Genomic DNA, 15,666 nt, shown 5'->3' with positions numbered 1-15,666 from the left:
AATCTAGAATGGATCATTAAAGAAATGCTAAGCAGACAGATAGAAAAGGAGGAGTGATATAACCATCATGGATGTATGAGGAATAACTCATTCTAGACTAAATCTATTTCCTGTTCTTGACAGGGTTACAAAACTGATAGAACAGTGAAATCTGATAAAATTTATCATACCATTCTCATGGAAAAGATGAGGGGATGTAAACTAGATGAAAATGTAATTAGATGAATTTGAAACTGGTTGAATTTAAATTTTTAAAAAGTAGTTTAAAAAAACCTTATCTACCAAATTAGAAACAACACTATGCATTGATTCTAAGGCAGAAGAGTAGTAAAGATTAGGCGATGCAGGTTAAGTAACTTGCCCAAGGTCAATCAGATAGGAAGTGTCTGAGGTCAAATTTGAACCCAGGGCATTTCATCTGGCTCTCAATCCACTGATCCACCTAGCTGCCCCTTCAAAAAGTAGTTTAATAGTTCAACAGCAACTTGGTAAGCTTCCATTCAAATGCCTCAGGGAAATATACTTTGTCCTCTGCTATCTAACATCTTTATCAATGGCTTGGCTACAATCCTAGATGATACTAACATCAAATTTGCTGAGGACAGGAAGTTAGGAGGAATACCTAATAGACCAGATGATATAAGACCTTGACAGGAGAGGTCATTGGGCTGAACCTAAATTTAATAGGGTAAATGTAACATTTAATGGCTGGCTTAAAAAAAATCAGCTTCAGAAATATGGTGTGGGATAATGCAATTTTAGCAGACTGCAAGCTCAATATGAGTCCACAGTGTGATGTGACAGACAAAAAGGGAATATGATGTTTGGCTATATTAAGACAGGAGAGCAAGTTTCAATGGGTCTATGAACTTGGATGGGAAAAAGTACATCTTTATTTTCATTGACTTCTAATGGAAATTGAGTATGTTTCCTCCAGTTACAAATGTAGGAAAGAAATGTTATTCTGAAAATGGGTCTTCCTTAGACCCAACAATACCACTGCCCAATCAATTTCCCAGGGAGATCAAGGGAAAAAGAAAAGAATCAATGTGTTCTAAAATATTTATGGCGGCTTTCTTTATGGTGTCAAAGAATGGGAAACCAAGGGGATGCCCATGAATTGGAGAATGGCTAAATAGAATTGTGGCATATGATTGTGATAGAATATTGTTGTGCCATAAGAAATGATAAACCGACTAATTAAAAACAATAATTGGAAACATCTATAAAGGATGATGAACAGCAAGTTGAATAGAACCAAGAGAACAATATCCACTGCCACAAATTTAATACTTAAAGAATAAATTGTGAAAAATTAAAATAAAAATAAAAATGAGTAAATTATGAATGTTATATGCAGAGAATGAACTGGAAAAATAGAAACATGAAAGATATTATTTTTATATTCTTATCTGTCTCATAGATGATGCCTTCCATAATGTGGGGAGGGGAGGGAAAGGATGAGACATTTGTAAATAAATTCTATTAATTAAAAAAGGGACCTATAGGCTCCACTAAATGACCAAAAGGATCGATGATAGCAAAAAAGTTTAAGAGGGGCAGCTAGGCTGAACTGTTGATAGATCACCAGGCCTAAAGTCAGGGTTCAAATCCGGCCGCAGATACTTTTTACCTGTGTGACCCTGGTCCAGTTACTGAACCCTGTGAAATTAGAATCTGTTACTCTAAAAAACTATGATTCCCCAGCAAAAACTATGATTCCCAGAACCCCACTCACTTCCTGATGTTACATGCTGCCATAGACAGGATAAATTGGGTGAAGTTCTGTGTCTAGCTTTCTTTCCTTGCTGTTAGCGGTTTTGATGGAGCAGGGATTTTTGAGCAGGTAGAAAACTTAGTCACATGTTTCTATTTTGTCAGATAATAAACTTAAAAAAAAATAATACTTGAAGTATTGGACATTAATTTAACTCTTACAACCCCCATTGTCTAGCCTTTGCTTCTCTTCTGTCTTAGAATTCATACTAAGAGAGAGAAGGTAAGAGTTATAAAAATAGTTATAAAAACTATGTCCTGACCAGATTACATCTGAAATATTGTGTTCCATTCTGTGAATGTGAAATCCCCTACCTGCCCCACCCCCATGATTACATCATCAGTAGATATGATAGGTATTTTACATCTTATTTTAGGTATTTTAGATATTTGCAAATCCTAACAATCTACCTATGTAAATACTAGCTATGTAAAATATTTGGTGGGCTGTCCTGTGAAAGAGGAATTAAACTTATTTTGTTTGGGCCATAGAAGGTATATTTAGAAATAATGAATGGAAGGTAGCAAAGTGGTGTAATGGATCAAGTACTGGGCAAACAAGTCAGGAAAACGAGTTCAAATCCAGCCCCAAACACTTACTAGTTTGTGACCTTAACTCTATTTGGGTTAAGAGAGAAGAAGTGGAAGTTGCGGAAAAGCAAATTTATATTGGATGGGAGGGGGGGAAACCCTTCCCTACCCTTAGAACTGTCCAAAAGTGGAATAAATTGCCTCAAGAGGCTCTTCTTTATGGGATGTCTTCTAGTAGAGGCTCATGACCACTTATTTAATATTTTATTATACTGAGCATTCATTCATAATATGGGTTACCCTAAATGGCTGTTGAGATCCCATTCAACTTTAAAATCACATGATTCTGTGATTCTCTCACCTCTCTCTCTCTCTCTCTCTCTCTCTCTCTCTCTCTCTCTCTCTCTCTCTCTCTCTCTCTCTCTCTTTTTAAGGTACATAGGATTAAGTGACTTGGCTAGGGACATACAGCCAGTAAATGTCTGAGTCTGAGATTTGAATTTAGGTCTTCCTGATTCTTAGCCTGTAGCACCTAGCTGTCCTCACCTCTTCTCACACCTTGGTAATGATCATCAGAAAGCATTCTGCTTCATTATATTCCCCCTTTCATTTACATTGTTGTCATCTCTGTGCCTGTTGTTTCCCTGGTTCTGCTTACTTCAAGTCAATTTTCCCATATTTCTCTGAATTCCTTAGATTTGCTGTTTTATATTCCCCAATTAAATGATACTCACTTGGTTTCCAGTTTAGGTATGGAGTGGGATTACACATGGGTTTTGTTTCCTTTGCTGTTTCTGGTGATATCTGGCTCAGTACTAAAGGCCTTGTCTTTGGAAATGAAGAAACAATCTCCTTATTGGGTCCTTCATCTCCTGACAAGAGAAAGGGAGACTGGGCTTATTTTAGCGTCTTAGCCATTGATCCAAAATGAACCATTCACTCAGTAGACTTTGATGGGAGAGACAACCTCCACTCTTGCTTTTTTCCTTTCTGACTCCAGGAAGTTGGCATGGAACTCTTTGTTATTTCACATGAAGGTTGGGGAAGAAGACCTCCTCTTAACCTTAAGCAGTGATGCTTCCCAGCTAGAATGAGCACTGTCTACAGGAACCTGAGCCTGGGCTGAAGAGATACAATAGATTTTGGAATGTGCTGGCCCCATCTCCTCTATGCTTATTGGTCTTTTATTTATCTTTCAAGGCCTAGTTCAAGTTCCTTATTTTCTATGAAACTTTCAGCTCATAATTATCTCATTCTCTTTTGAACTTCTTTTGTACTTGCTGTCCATACCAAGCTTTTGATACTTTGACATACCACCCTGAATTTATTTTAATTCAGCTCATATTTAATAAGTGCCCAAGATACTGTGCCAGATGCTGGAGATTCAACTCATGGAGTTTTCATTCTACAGGAAGGCAGGGATTTGACACATGAATAAATGCAAGATAGGGTGTTATGGGAACAAAGGAGTACAAATTGTTCTAGGAACAATTCTTGTTCTAGGAATAAAAGGAACAAATTATTCTAGAAAATTCAAGGAAGGATAGAATATTTTGAGGCAGTTAGGTGGGGAGCAATGGATAGAGTTCTAGGTCAAGAAAGAAGATTTATCTTTGTGAGTTCAAATCTGGCCTCAGACACTTACTTGTTGTGTGATCCTGGGCCAGTTACAACCCTTTTTGCCTCTGTTAGATGAGTATCTTTGCCAAGAAAACCCAAACTGGGGTCACAAAGAGTCAGACTTGACTGAAAAAAAATGAGTGAACAACAACAAAGGATATTTTAATCTGTGGGGACCCTAGAAAGCTTTAAGGAGGCAGTGGCATACCATCTGTGTCTTAAAGGAAGAGGAGCATTCTGAAAGTCAGAGATAGGAAGGAAGGAAATTTTTAGCATAGAAAGACAGGTTATACAAATTTATGTAGATAGAAATCAAGCTCAGGAAACAACTAGAGGTCCAGTTTGGGTGGAACATAAGGTGTATTAAGGGGAGTGATATGAAAAAAAGGTCAGGTTATATGGAGGACCACTGAGGTGGCTCACTGGATAAAGCACCAGGCCTGGAGTTGGGAGGGTCTGGGTTCAAATTTGACCTCAGATATTTCTTAGCTCTGTGACCCTGGGAAAGTCATTTAACCCCAATTGCCCTGCTCTTATTGCTTGTCTGCCTTGGAACAGATACCTTTATTGATTTTAAGACAGAAGGTAATTAGGAGAAAAAAAAGCAGAAGATAATTAGGAGCTGGATTTGGACTGTGGAAAACCTTAATTACGTAGAAACAATGAGGAACCACTGAGGTTTTTGAGCTGAGAGGTGTGTGTAGTATAGGTAGAAGGATAATATGGTTAGATCTGTGTTTTTGGAAGATTTCATTTGTGGTTTTTGAAAAAGGGACCAGAGTAGTGAGAGACATGAGGCTTTTAAAATAGTCTAGGTGAGAAGTGATGAGGCCCTGGATTAGAATTGTAGCAGTAGGGGGCAGAGAGAGGGGAGAATGAATGCAAAAAAAAATGGTGTGTAAATAGAATTTATAAGACTTGGCAACTTATCCAACTTAGCATGTGAGAGTGAAGGGGAAGTAAAGGATGAGGCTGTGACTTTGACCCTGAGCTACCAGAAAGATGCTGGCACCTGACCTCAATAGGAAGGGAGAAAGTGAGAGGAGGTTTAGGAAGAGTTGTCTGGTCAGGGCCATTCTGAGCTTGAGGTGCTTGTAGGATGTGTGGGTGGATATATGCAAAAGCAGCTGGTGATGTAGGATCAGAGTTATCAGAGAAGAGATCAGGGTTGGGCCCGATGCCTAGGTTTTTAGCATGTGCAGAGAGGTGACAATTGAATCCATGGAAACAGAATGAAATCATCAAAGAAAAGAGTGGAGCAAGAGAAAACCAGGATCAGAGCTTTGGGGGACACCCACACTTAGGGGTAGGGAAGAAGATGGTGAACCAGTAAAGGAACCGACAAAGGAATCCAGAAAGAAGGTAGGAGAATAATAGAGAGAGTAGAAGCCAAGGAGGAGAGAATGTTTGGGAGGAGAGGGTGGTCATGGGTTAAAGGTTTCAGAAAAGTAGGAGCTAAGCCAGAGAGACTTTTCTTTCTCACTAGCTTTTGAAAGCTCTAGTTCTGTGTGTTTATAGTTTACTTTGACTTTTGGGTTGTTAACTACAATTCAACAAGGATTGAAGTGCCTGCAAAAAGCTAATGTACTGAGCATGGGGATAAAAGGCCAAAATGAAAGTCAGTACCTGCCCTCAAGGAGCTTACATTCTGTGGGAGAGATACATTAATACATATACATATAAGTACATACAAGATTATTTGAGGAAAGAGAGGATAAATTGCTCAGGACATCAGAATTAGTTTCTAATAGGTATAGCTTGAATTGAGCTTTGAAGAGAGGTGAGGATTGCAAGAAGCTGAGAAGAATGAATATGGCCAGTTGGGGGGAGTTGGGTAAGACAGCTTGTAAAAAGGGGAAATGAAACTTTGAATCTGGGAAAAACAAAACAGGCTAGTTTAACTGAAATGTAGGGCTCTCAAAAAGGAAGAACAGGAAATAAATCTGGAAAGGTTGGCTGGTGTCAGATTATGAAGGATCTTCCCCATGTAAGAGTTTGCAATTTATCTTAGAGCCAATGGGAAGTCATATGTTCCCTGGATAGGAGAGTGACTCAGTCAGATCTATACTTTGGGAAGATAATTTTGGCAGATTTTGGAGGATAGATTGATGAGATCAGGGACCAAAATCAGAGAATACAGGTAGGAGGCTATTAATTTATGTCATGCTTTATCAATATTTACCTCACCTGATCCTCATGACAACCCTGGGAAGTATGTACGTGTTATTACATCCCCATTTTACAGATGAGGAAACTGAAACCAACAGAAGTTAAGTGACTTGGCCAGGGTCACACATCTGGTAAGTGTCTGAGGTCAGATATAAACTCAGGTCTTCTTGACTTCATATCCATTGCTCTCTCCACTGTGTGATCTAGCTTTCTCTGCACTATTATACTTATCTAGACAAGAGCCCAGACAAAGGTGAGTATAAAGAAAGGGATGGGTTTAGGAAATGTGGGGGTAGAACTGACAACACTATACAACTTATTGGGTATGGGGAAGTTAAGGAGAGGGAAGAGTATGACAATGAGACTGCAGTCATGGGTAACTGAAAGACATAGATGCCTTAAACAGAAATCAGAGAAGTTTCAAGGAAAGGGAGGTGGGTAGGAGTAGGGCCAGATAATGAGTTCCATTTAGGGACTGTTGGGTTTGAGATGACTGTGGGACATCAGAAGGAAATGTCCAACAGGCAATTTGTGATGCCTAACTAGAGCTCAAGGGAGAGATTAGAGCTGGATATATAGGTCTGGAAGTCATTTACCTAGAGATGATAATTAAACCCATGGGATCTGATGAGATCAGTAAAAGAGAGGGTGTAGAAGAAGGAAAAGATATCAAGCCTTTGGGGACACTTAAGAATAGGGGCAGGACCTTGAGCACCCAGGTTATATCCAAAAGTTTTCTGTATTCTTCAGTTTCCAACACACTGTTGGCACAGGGCAGGTGGTGAAGAAATATTTGATTGAGGAATAGATAAAAGTAGACAGAAGCTCAAACTTAGCTTTCTGTGCTTGCATTAAGGGGTGGAAATCTGATGATTCTGAATTAAGAGGGAATATAGAAGCAATAGGTTTGGGAAGTAGACAATGAATTTAGTAAGTTTCTCTTCTAAGTTTCCTTTAGAGGCCTTCCTCCTAGTATTTGCTATTGCCAGAATAAATTAAGCTCCTTGAGGGGGATTATTTTGAGAGTGTGTGTTTGTTTGTTTTCATTTCAGTATTTCCCACATCTAGCACATAAATGCTTGTAAAATCACTTTGAGTTGAAGGGATTGGTACAGTGGAAAGAATGCTGTGGAACATGGCTAATGCAGACATTTGTTTGCCATGATTACACATATATGTATTTTTAAATCCTTTCCTTCCATCTTAGAATCAATATCGAGTATTGGTTCTAAGGCAGAAGAGTGGTAAGGGTTAGGCAATGGAGGTTAAGTGACTTGCTCAGGGTCACACAGCTAGGAAGTGTCTGAGGTCAAATTTGAACCCAGGACCTCCAGTCTCTGGACCTGACTCTCAAACCACTGAGCCATCCAGCTGCACCCGACTATACATATTTGTAGTGGAACTTGATTTTTTTTTTCCATTGGATTTTTTTCTTCCATTCTCAACCAATAAGGGAGGGGAGAGGGAGAGAATTTGGAACTGAAAATAAGATAAAATATTAAAAAAAGAAAGCACTGGGTTTGGAAACGGTGGTCTTGGGTTAAAATTCCATTTTTTATGAGCTATGTGATCTGCTACAGTAGAAAGCAACGACAGGCACTTAATACAGGTTTATTGACTAACTAACTGGAATTAGAGAGACTGGGTTCAAATTCCCACACTGCAGAGTATAGTATCTCTGTGCTCTTGCATAAGGCCCTCTCTGACCCCTGGTTCTTCATCTGTATAATAAAAAGTTGAATTAGAATGGTTTCTGAGATCCTTTCCAGCTCTGGAGCCAGGATCCCTAGGTTTGGTGTTTGTGGGATCCTTGGGCTGTGCGTCCAACTTTGTGTGAAGTGTATGTGTCTGGGGAGGATTGTTGCTACAGGCACGCAATGAATACCAGAGGGAGATGGGCAACTTGTTTGTATGAGCCTGTTTGCCTGGCTGGTCCTCTGTTTTAGAGTGTGCGTCATCCTTGGAGCGTGTCTGTCTCTGCCTAGGCCTGTTGGTCCCGTCGCTAGTGTCGTCATGGTACGAGCCCAAAATAGCTTCGGCTCCGCCTCCACCTTCGAGCAGCCTCTGCTGCCTGCCTTTCTTCCCTCCCACTCCCACCCCCACCCCATCCCGTCTCCCAGGCAGGCTGGGCGCCAGCTATTCGCAGTCTAGTAGCTTCCTTACCTCCAGCGCATGCTCGGGCCCTTTGGCTAAGCTAGCGCTGGGCCGAGCTGCGCAGTTCGGGAGCCAGAGCCGGGAGCGGAGGCTGCCAATGTTAGCACTTTTCCTTGACAGGGGGCGGGGCGGGGCTCCACCGCACTGGAGGGCTGGCCTGGGCTGGGGGGTCGGGGTGGCCCCTCGGGATTGGAGGGGGAGGTAGGGATGGGGATGGGGATGGGGATGGGGATGAGGAGGGGCCGGTTCTGTTTCCTGGGGGAGAGGGCTACAGGGAATGAGCGCAGGGAACTCTGATAGGGCTATCTGAGCCTGGGCTCTGTGAGCTAAATAGGTAAGAGCCAGGGCTGGCGTGTTCCTGGGGCTGACTGATAAGCCTCTGGAGAAGGATGGTGTAAGCGAAACCCAGTGAGGTTTGAGCCGCCCTTCTGCCTAGGAATTCTCCGTGGAGGAGTACGTTCCTCCCCAATCACTTGGGGAAACTCTCATCTCTTACTGACAGACTCCTTTTCTGCAGCTTCATTAGGGACAGATAGACAGACGTGCTGCTATGGAATCTTCCTACTACGAGATCCTGAATGTGCCTCCAAACGCCTCCCCTGATGACATCAAGAAGGCGTAAGTGCCCCTCTCCCTGGGCATCAGCGAGGCTTCTCCTCTCAGGAAGCTTCCTAAAGTCAAGCCTGCACCAGGGGGTATGCCTGGCAGCAGCAAAGAGGGAGCAAGGCCCTGTGGAGGATCTGGGGCTTTCTCAGTCTCCTGGATTGAGGAATGATGACCTGGGGGGCTGCCTTAGGAAAGGGGAAGCCAGTTCAGTGCTTGAGCTGTAGCTCCTGGAGTGATAAAACTGAAGCAAAATGAAGGTGGTGTGATACAGTGAAACAAGTTCTGGACTTGGTGTCAGGGGGTCCTGGGTTTGAATCTAGATTCTGTTACTAACAGCTGTGATCAATGACAAGTGAGTTCATCTTTTGTAGAGTGAAGGGATTGGACAAGATGATCTGTTTGAACTCCATGATCCTGTGCAAATACTCATGTGGGTTGCACAGAGGGTTCCCTCTCTGAACCCAGCCCCATTAAGTATCAGATTTCTCCCTTTACTGGAGATGTCCATGGACAGCCTGCTTTTGGATTCATGGAGCCTGATTATCATGAGACAGAGTCAAAATGAAGCTGAGGTAGAAGGGGCAATACTTAGGGAAACAGAACAATTGACTCTGCCCTCTCATTGGTTACTGCAGACTTACTTAAAGACTCCCAAGTACATCTGGGGAGATCATTGGGTGGGATAAGAGGGCTATTCTTCCTTTGATTTCATTATCAACAGACATTTTCTCAGTACCTACCAGTTCCAGGACATAGTGCTAAGTGTTCTAGAGGGTAGGGTAAAGTGGAAGGATAGATCCCAAAGTACAAAACACAATCCTGTTCTCCAAAAGTTTACACTGTAGTTGGGCAGGTGGGATATAGCCACTGAAAGAACATAAAAACACAGTAAAAACAAACATGGCAAATCACTCCAGTGTCTTTGCCAAGAAAACCCCAAATGAGGTCAAGTAGTCAGGACTGGACTGCAAGGAGAGAAGTAGGAGGGTTGGGGTGAATTGCCTAGTAAGGCTTCCTAGTGGAGAATGGACTGGGAGAGAAGGAACCCTGGCAACCTTGGGCAAACATTAGAAACAAGGAAGAGATAGGAAGATATTGAGTGTCAGCAGGACCCCCTCACACTGTCCCGTATCCTTCCTCCTAGCTATAGAAAGAAGGCACTAGAATGGCATCCAGATAAGAATCCTGATAACAAGGATTATGCTGAGCAGAAGTTTAAGGAAGTTGCAGAAGCCTATGAAGTGCTTTCTGACAGTAAGGGCCTGAAGCCTGTTTACCTCATTTGGGACTAGAATTTTCATCAATCCCTGTAGCCATTACCTCTTATTCCTCCTCACTCCCCCTTGCCTGCTTCTGTTTCAATTTGCATGTCTCCCTGGGATAATCAATGCTCTACCACCCATCTGGAGGGGACTTCTGGGATATCCTCTCTCTCTCTCTCTCTCTCTCTCTCTCTCTCTCTCTCTCTCTCTCTCTCTCTCTCTCTCTCTCTCTCGGCTTTAGTCTTCATTCATTTTGCATATATCCCTCCTGTCCACTGACCCAAGACAAACCTGATAGTGACAACCTCAGTCAACTCATGGATGGTCTCAGGATTGTGGCAGTTGGGGGAGGGAGGGAGTAGAAGGACATGACTGTGTTGCTACCACAGCCATTGGGGAGAACTGACACACATGTTTTTCTTTTTTTTTTTTTTCAGAGAATAAGCGGGATATCTATGACCGCTATGGCAAAGAAGGACTCTCTGGGACTGGTAGGTAGAGTAGTTATATGTTGTATGAGTTCCTGTTGAGGCAAAAAGGGGAAATGAATGAGGATGGTCAAGTTTAGTCACTTCCTTCTGGCTTTTCCTGGGCAGCAGTTGTGTATATCCTCCATATGGAGTGTTACTTGGAGCAGTAAGTGAGTTATGTGTTCTGTCCTGTCCTGTTCTCCAACTCCTTAGCAGATTCAGGAGGTCCGTGGGCTGGATCCAGGGGATTCTCCTTTACTTTCCGAAATCCTGATGAAGTCTTCAGGGAATTTTTTGGAAACCAAGACCCATTTTCTGAAATGTTTGGTGAGTAGGTGACCAGATATGCCTCTTCCATCCTAGTGATGTTTAAAACTAAGGGTGGGAATGAGAAGATCTGAGGTTTTTGGGGAAAAAAAGATTTTCAGGTATGAGTTCCAGAACTGGAAAGAGGGGGATTTCTTTGCAGTCTCTCAGGCAAGGGTCTTCAGTGGAAAAATCTACATGAAATTATGAAGAGTAGAATGAGTAGGACCAGGAAGGAGAATGTTATATACAGCAACAGAAATATTTTTTGAAGAATGACTTATGTATGTCTAGCTCCAGAGAAAAAACTGATAAATAGAAATAAGCAAGACATAGTTTTATACACATATACATATAATCTTTTGGTCAAAGTATGCCTTCTCTAGTTTGGTGAGGGGAGGGAGGGAGGAAAGGAAGGAGGGAGATACCTGAGAATGTCAATATAATAAACAAATTTAAAAAAAGAAAAAGATAGGAAGCTAGGAGTAACCCTGATGATAGGAAGAGAATCTTTCTCTCCTGTTCAACCAATATTGAGGGAGTTGTTTGCTGTTTGCAGATGACCGAGGCCTAGGACAGGGCCCAACGAGTCGTAGAACCTTCTTTTCCTTTGGGTCTCCCTTCTCTTCCCATCCAGGTAGATATTGCTCTTCCCTCACATTTTAGGCCCTGATCCCACCTTCCTTCAGCTCTAACCTTGGATCCTTTCTTCTGCTCGATTCCCAATATTTGTTCAATTGATCCATAGGCCCCTAGTCTACTCCACTCTGACTCCTGAAGTCTTTCTACTTTTGACAGAAGGCATGCTCATTTGGTCCCATAGCTGCCTCCTCAGCCCAGCCCTTTCTTTGCTGGTGCTTCCAGTCATTAGATAAGTTTGATTTTGTCCTCTCTTCCCTTCATCTCTACAGGCTTCGCTTCATCCTTTTCCTTTGGTACTGGAGCCCATGCCCTACGTTCTGTGTCCACCTCTACCACTTATGTGGACGGTCGTCGAATTACAACTCGACGGTAGGGCTCCCTGGGGCATCTGATGTAGACAAAGAATATAGTCATGGATTGGGAGTCTGTAGATGTAGCTTTTCATTCTACATCAGCCCAACTTAATATTTGTGTCTCCTTAGAAGGCATTACATCATCTCTCTGGGCCTCAAGTGCATCTTTTATACAATGAAGGGTTTCTTTGGGGTCCCTACAGGCTCTAAAATGCTCTAATCCTAAAAACAGGGAGGAGAGTGTGGAGGCAGGAGTTTAGAGATTGTGGCACTCTGGGGAGGAGGATGTCTGTGAGCAGGGCACAACCCAACAGAAATAACTGTGCCTTCTGTTACAGAATCAGGGAGAATGGAGAGGAACGGGTAGAGATTGAGGAAGACGGGCAGCTAAAGTCAGTCCTTGTCAATGGTAAGAGATGGCATGGTCACAGAGCTCCCAGATGGGAATTCCTAGCTTCTTTTCTTTTGGGGCTTCTCACTGGGTGGGAGAAGTTGCCTTTGGATTGTTCATAGGGCAGGTGTGAGAGGATTAGGGCTCCCCGTGGGCATGGGAGGGGCTCTGAGAAGGTACCAGCCTGGTGACATGGGACAGAGGAGGAGAATACAAACAGACATTTGGAGGGTTCTGCTGGAGACACAATTAGTGACATAGATGAGAGAGTAGGTGAAAACCTGTGGCATGCATGACAGAACGTGCAAGGTTTTGGCATAGAGGTCAGGCAGAACTGATTCCTTTTTCTGTTATAGGAGTCCCTGACGATTTGGCACTGGGCCTGGAGCTCAGTCGTAGAGAACAGATGCAGTTGGACAGTGAGTCTAGTGATTCTCTGCCCAGGGCATTCCGTACTTTAGGCATCTCAGACAGTGAGCCTTCTGATGAAGATGAGGACATGCAGCTTGCCATGGCCTATAGCTTATCTGAGCAAGAGGCAGCAGACAAGCACACAGGTGGTCGTCGGGTTAGCCAACGGCATGTAGGTCCTGGGACTTGGACTCAGGAGGCAACCCAGAAGAAGTCTCCAGGTGGGCAGCGGGCCAGTCCACGACTCCGGAATACTGGGACCCGGGCCCAGGATGGAGCTGAGAAGAAGTCTGCAGGTGGGAGGCGGACCAGCCCACGACTTGGAAGTCCTGGGACCCGGGGCCAGGAATCACCCCAAAAGAAGTCTGCAGGTGGGCATCGGGCCCACCAATGGCAGGGAAGTCCTGAGGCCTGGGACCAGGATTGGGATGTGGGGATGGTTCAAGAAGGAGCCCAGGGAGAGTCCAGAGAGCCCAGCCTGGCCTCTGAGGATAAGGCATCTCGCTGTATCATCCTCTGAAAACTTTGAGAAGTTCTCTTCTCACAGCTGGGGCTCAGCTCACACCCCCCTAACACTGTCTAAGCCTCCATGGCTCCCTGGGCTTCCCTTCTTAACCATTAGCCCTGTTTTGGGCGTGAGTCCGCTATGGCCATAGGGTTTTCTGCTGCTCTTGCTTCTGTTGTTGCTTATGCCCAGCACAGAAGAATCAGGCTCTGTCAGATGAGAACTGGGCCTAGTCACTGAGGAGGAAAAGGTCCTCTGGAGGAAGGAGATTATCCTTGGGCAGGGGTCAGTGGGGTCCTTAGGAAGGGCTCATCCTGGAGTTATTGGGGAGCCTGTCTGGGGTGGGGCATACTTTGTGGTCTGGGAGAGTTTGTCTTAGATTGATGGTGGTGAGGAATGCGGTGAATATCAACCTTTGTTCCTCTTGTGCAGTTGTAGACCATCTACCCCTTGCCACTTGGGTGGCTCTGGGGTGAGGCCTCAGGTGCAGTGATGAGATCTGACTGTCTCTGTTGCTTGCCTCCTGCAATTCCTTGAAGCTGTACCCGCTGCCTCCTTCCTCAGACATCTCTCTCTCTCTCTTTTTTCCCCTATTCCCTGCTGTCTGGCTGGCTAAGATACCCCTCCATTTCCCTCTTCCCCCAAAAGGCCTTGACACTGATTGAGGAAGAAGCTGGAAGGGCCATGGGTCTTCAGGGTAGGTTGGCTAAGGTGGCTAGAGTACATTCAGTAGTCCCTTGACTCTGAAACCAGCTCCAGTCCATTCCCTTCTTCCTCTAGCTGTTCCATCCCCTGTTGGGCTTTTGCACTGGAGAATAGAGGTTTCCAGAAGATAGGGGGGTGGTCTGGGGTAAGGGATGATCACCAAGGCTTGGCCCAGATGGGGACCCCTCCTTTGATCCCCAGGATGAAGCTTCAGGGGGACCCGTATACTTGGCTGCTCTGCTGTACTCCAGGCTGCTTGGCGCTGACCCGTTCTTTCCTGTATCCCCTGCTCTCTCCCCAGATGTATTCTGAACTGGATGTCCAGGACCCAAAGCCGTCGCAAAGCCCCTCCAGGATGTCGCCCTTCCCTGGGTGCAGGGTGGGGGGATTCCCCTCCATTCCTCCCCCCCATCCATGCTGAGCTCTGAGCCATGTCCTGGAAGGTGTGCTTCAGGGGCAGGGGGGAGGCGGGCTTAGTAGCGGTAGACCACAGACTTCCCAGGGGGATGTGTTCAGTAGCCCTTGGAAACTACGTGTCCCATAATGCTATGTACCCCTTCATAGATTGCCTGGGTGAAAGTGTAAGTGGTGTTGGAAGCAATGCATGTTAGGACATGCAGTTTCCACTAGTACCAGCCACGGGCTGCCTCTCCAGCCCTGTGACGGCACAGAGGGATCCTTATCCCTCGAAGAGGTGGAGAACGGGTGGGTACATCGAGGAAGGTGGGGAGTCCCGGGTTGGAGTTCGCCGGCTGAGCCCCTAGGCTCTTTCGACTCGGTTTCATCATTGGATTCCACTAGTTGGGGGAGGAGGAGGAGGAATCGATCCCTCAGAAATGGGGTGGGGGGGGGAGAGAAGGGGAGGGAGAAGCTCTATTCATCTGCGCCAGGAAAACAAAGCAGCCACACCCCCAACGAGTGCCTGAAGGGCAGCGGGACCAGCTGACCAAGAAGAGGCCTCTGAAGGCTGAGTGGCGGCGGCGGCGGCGGCGGCGGCGGCGACGGCGGCGGCGACGGCAGCGGCGGCATGGCGTGGCGTGGCGTGGGGAGGGGTAGGGGAAGGGGAACAATCGGGTTTTTGTTGGGTGCGGTGTGGCGTTAGGAATGGGGTGCGGAATGGGAAACTGGAACTGGTCCCCACAGGCTGTGAGTGTGAGTTGTGCTTGGGACAGCCGAATGATGGTGGTGAAGGGTTTGTCGCTGCATGTATGGCCCTCAGCCTCTAACGCGTTCCCGTTCGTGATGACGCGAGCTGCCCTTCCTCTTTCTGGCCGAGTGGAGGCTCAGAGGGGAGGAGGTGGGGGTGGAGGAAGTATGAGCGCCCCACTAGGTCTGGCTTGGGAGAGCCTGCTGGGTCCCTGTGTGCTTAGCCCAGATTCACAAAAGAAACACTGGAGTCCAATAAAGCTGATATTCGAAGACTGCACTGGCTGTCCTCTGAGCCTCCTTTCATGGGCCAGCTCAGGGGAGGAAGGGAGAGGCCGTTCAAAAGAACCCTTCTTCTGGTCTGATGACTGAATTTCGGAGAATCTGTGGACTTCGGGGACAAATCTCCCCTTTTCTGAATCCTCTGGGTCCTCAGAAGCTGAGACTTGAGTCTATTCTGAGCTAAACATGGAGTGAGAAAGGATGGGACTTTGATTTTAAATTTGATTGTTACATTAAAATATCCAGTTTACTCCCTCCCTCCCTTTCTTCTTCTCTTTCGAGAAGGCTTCTTTTATCAGAAAGAAATAATGTATGGAACTTTGGATAGAGCACAGGA

At 45.1% G+C, this 15,666-nt stretch overlaps 1 protein-coding gene across 15 annotated transcripts; it reads left to right on the top strand.

Annotated features, from left to right (window-relative positions):
• Window positions 1-5,130: 5,130 nt before the first annotated feature.
• Window positions 5,131-15,327, top strand: DNAJB2 (DnaJ heat shock protein family (Hsp40) member B2). Of its 15 annotated transcripts, XM_016425075.2 has the most exons (11): window positions 5,131-5,289; window positions 8,768-8,868; window positions 10,001-10,110; window positions 10,556-10,609; window positions 10,802-10,915; window positions 11,454-11,531; window positions 11,806-11,905; window positions 12,228-12,298; window positions 12,637-13,062; window positions 13,814-13,893; window positions 14,203-15,327. In XM_016425075.2, exons 2-10 carry the CDS (start codon window positions 8,801-8,803, stop codon window positions 13,849-13,851), a joined length of 1,059 nt encoding a protein of 352 aa, XP_016280561.1. In that variant the 5' UTR covers window positions 5,131-5,289; window positions 8,768-8,800; the 3' UTR covers window positions 13,852-13,893; window positions 14,203-15,327. The 15 variants fall into 15 exon arrangements, with proteins under 15 accessions (XP_016280561.1, XP_056663529.1, XP_007501729.1 ...); XM_056807551.1 differs by lacking the exon at window positions 13,814-13,893 and having other exon boundaries at window positions 14,103-15,327; XM_007501667.3 differs by lacking the exon at window positions 14,203-15,327 and having other exon boundaries at window positions 13,845-13,894.
• Window positions 15,328-15,666: the final 339 nt, after the last annotated feature.

This window comes from Monodelphis domestica, chromosome 8 (assembly GCF_027887165.1).
Source record: "Monodelphis domestica isolate mMonDom1 chromosome 8, mMonDom1.pri, whole genome shotgun sequence".
Taxonomy (NCBI): Eukaryota; Metazoa; Chordata; class Mammalia; order Didelphimorphia; family Didelphidae; genus Monodelphis; species Monodelphis domestica.
The sequence above is the reverse complement of the archived record's forward strand: the minus strand, read 5'-3'. Positions and strand labels throughout refer to the sequence as shown.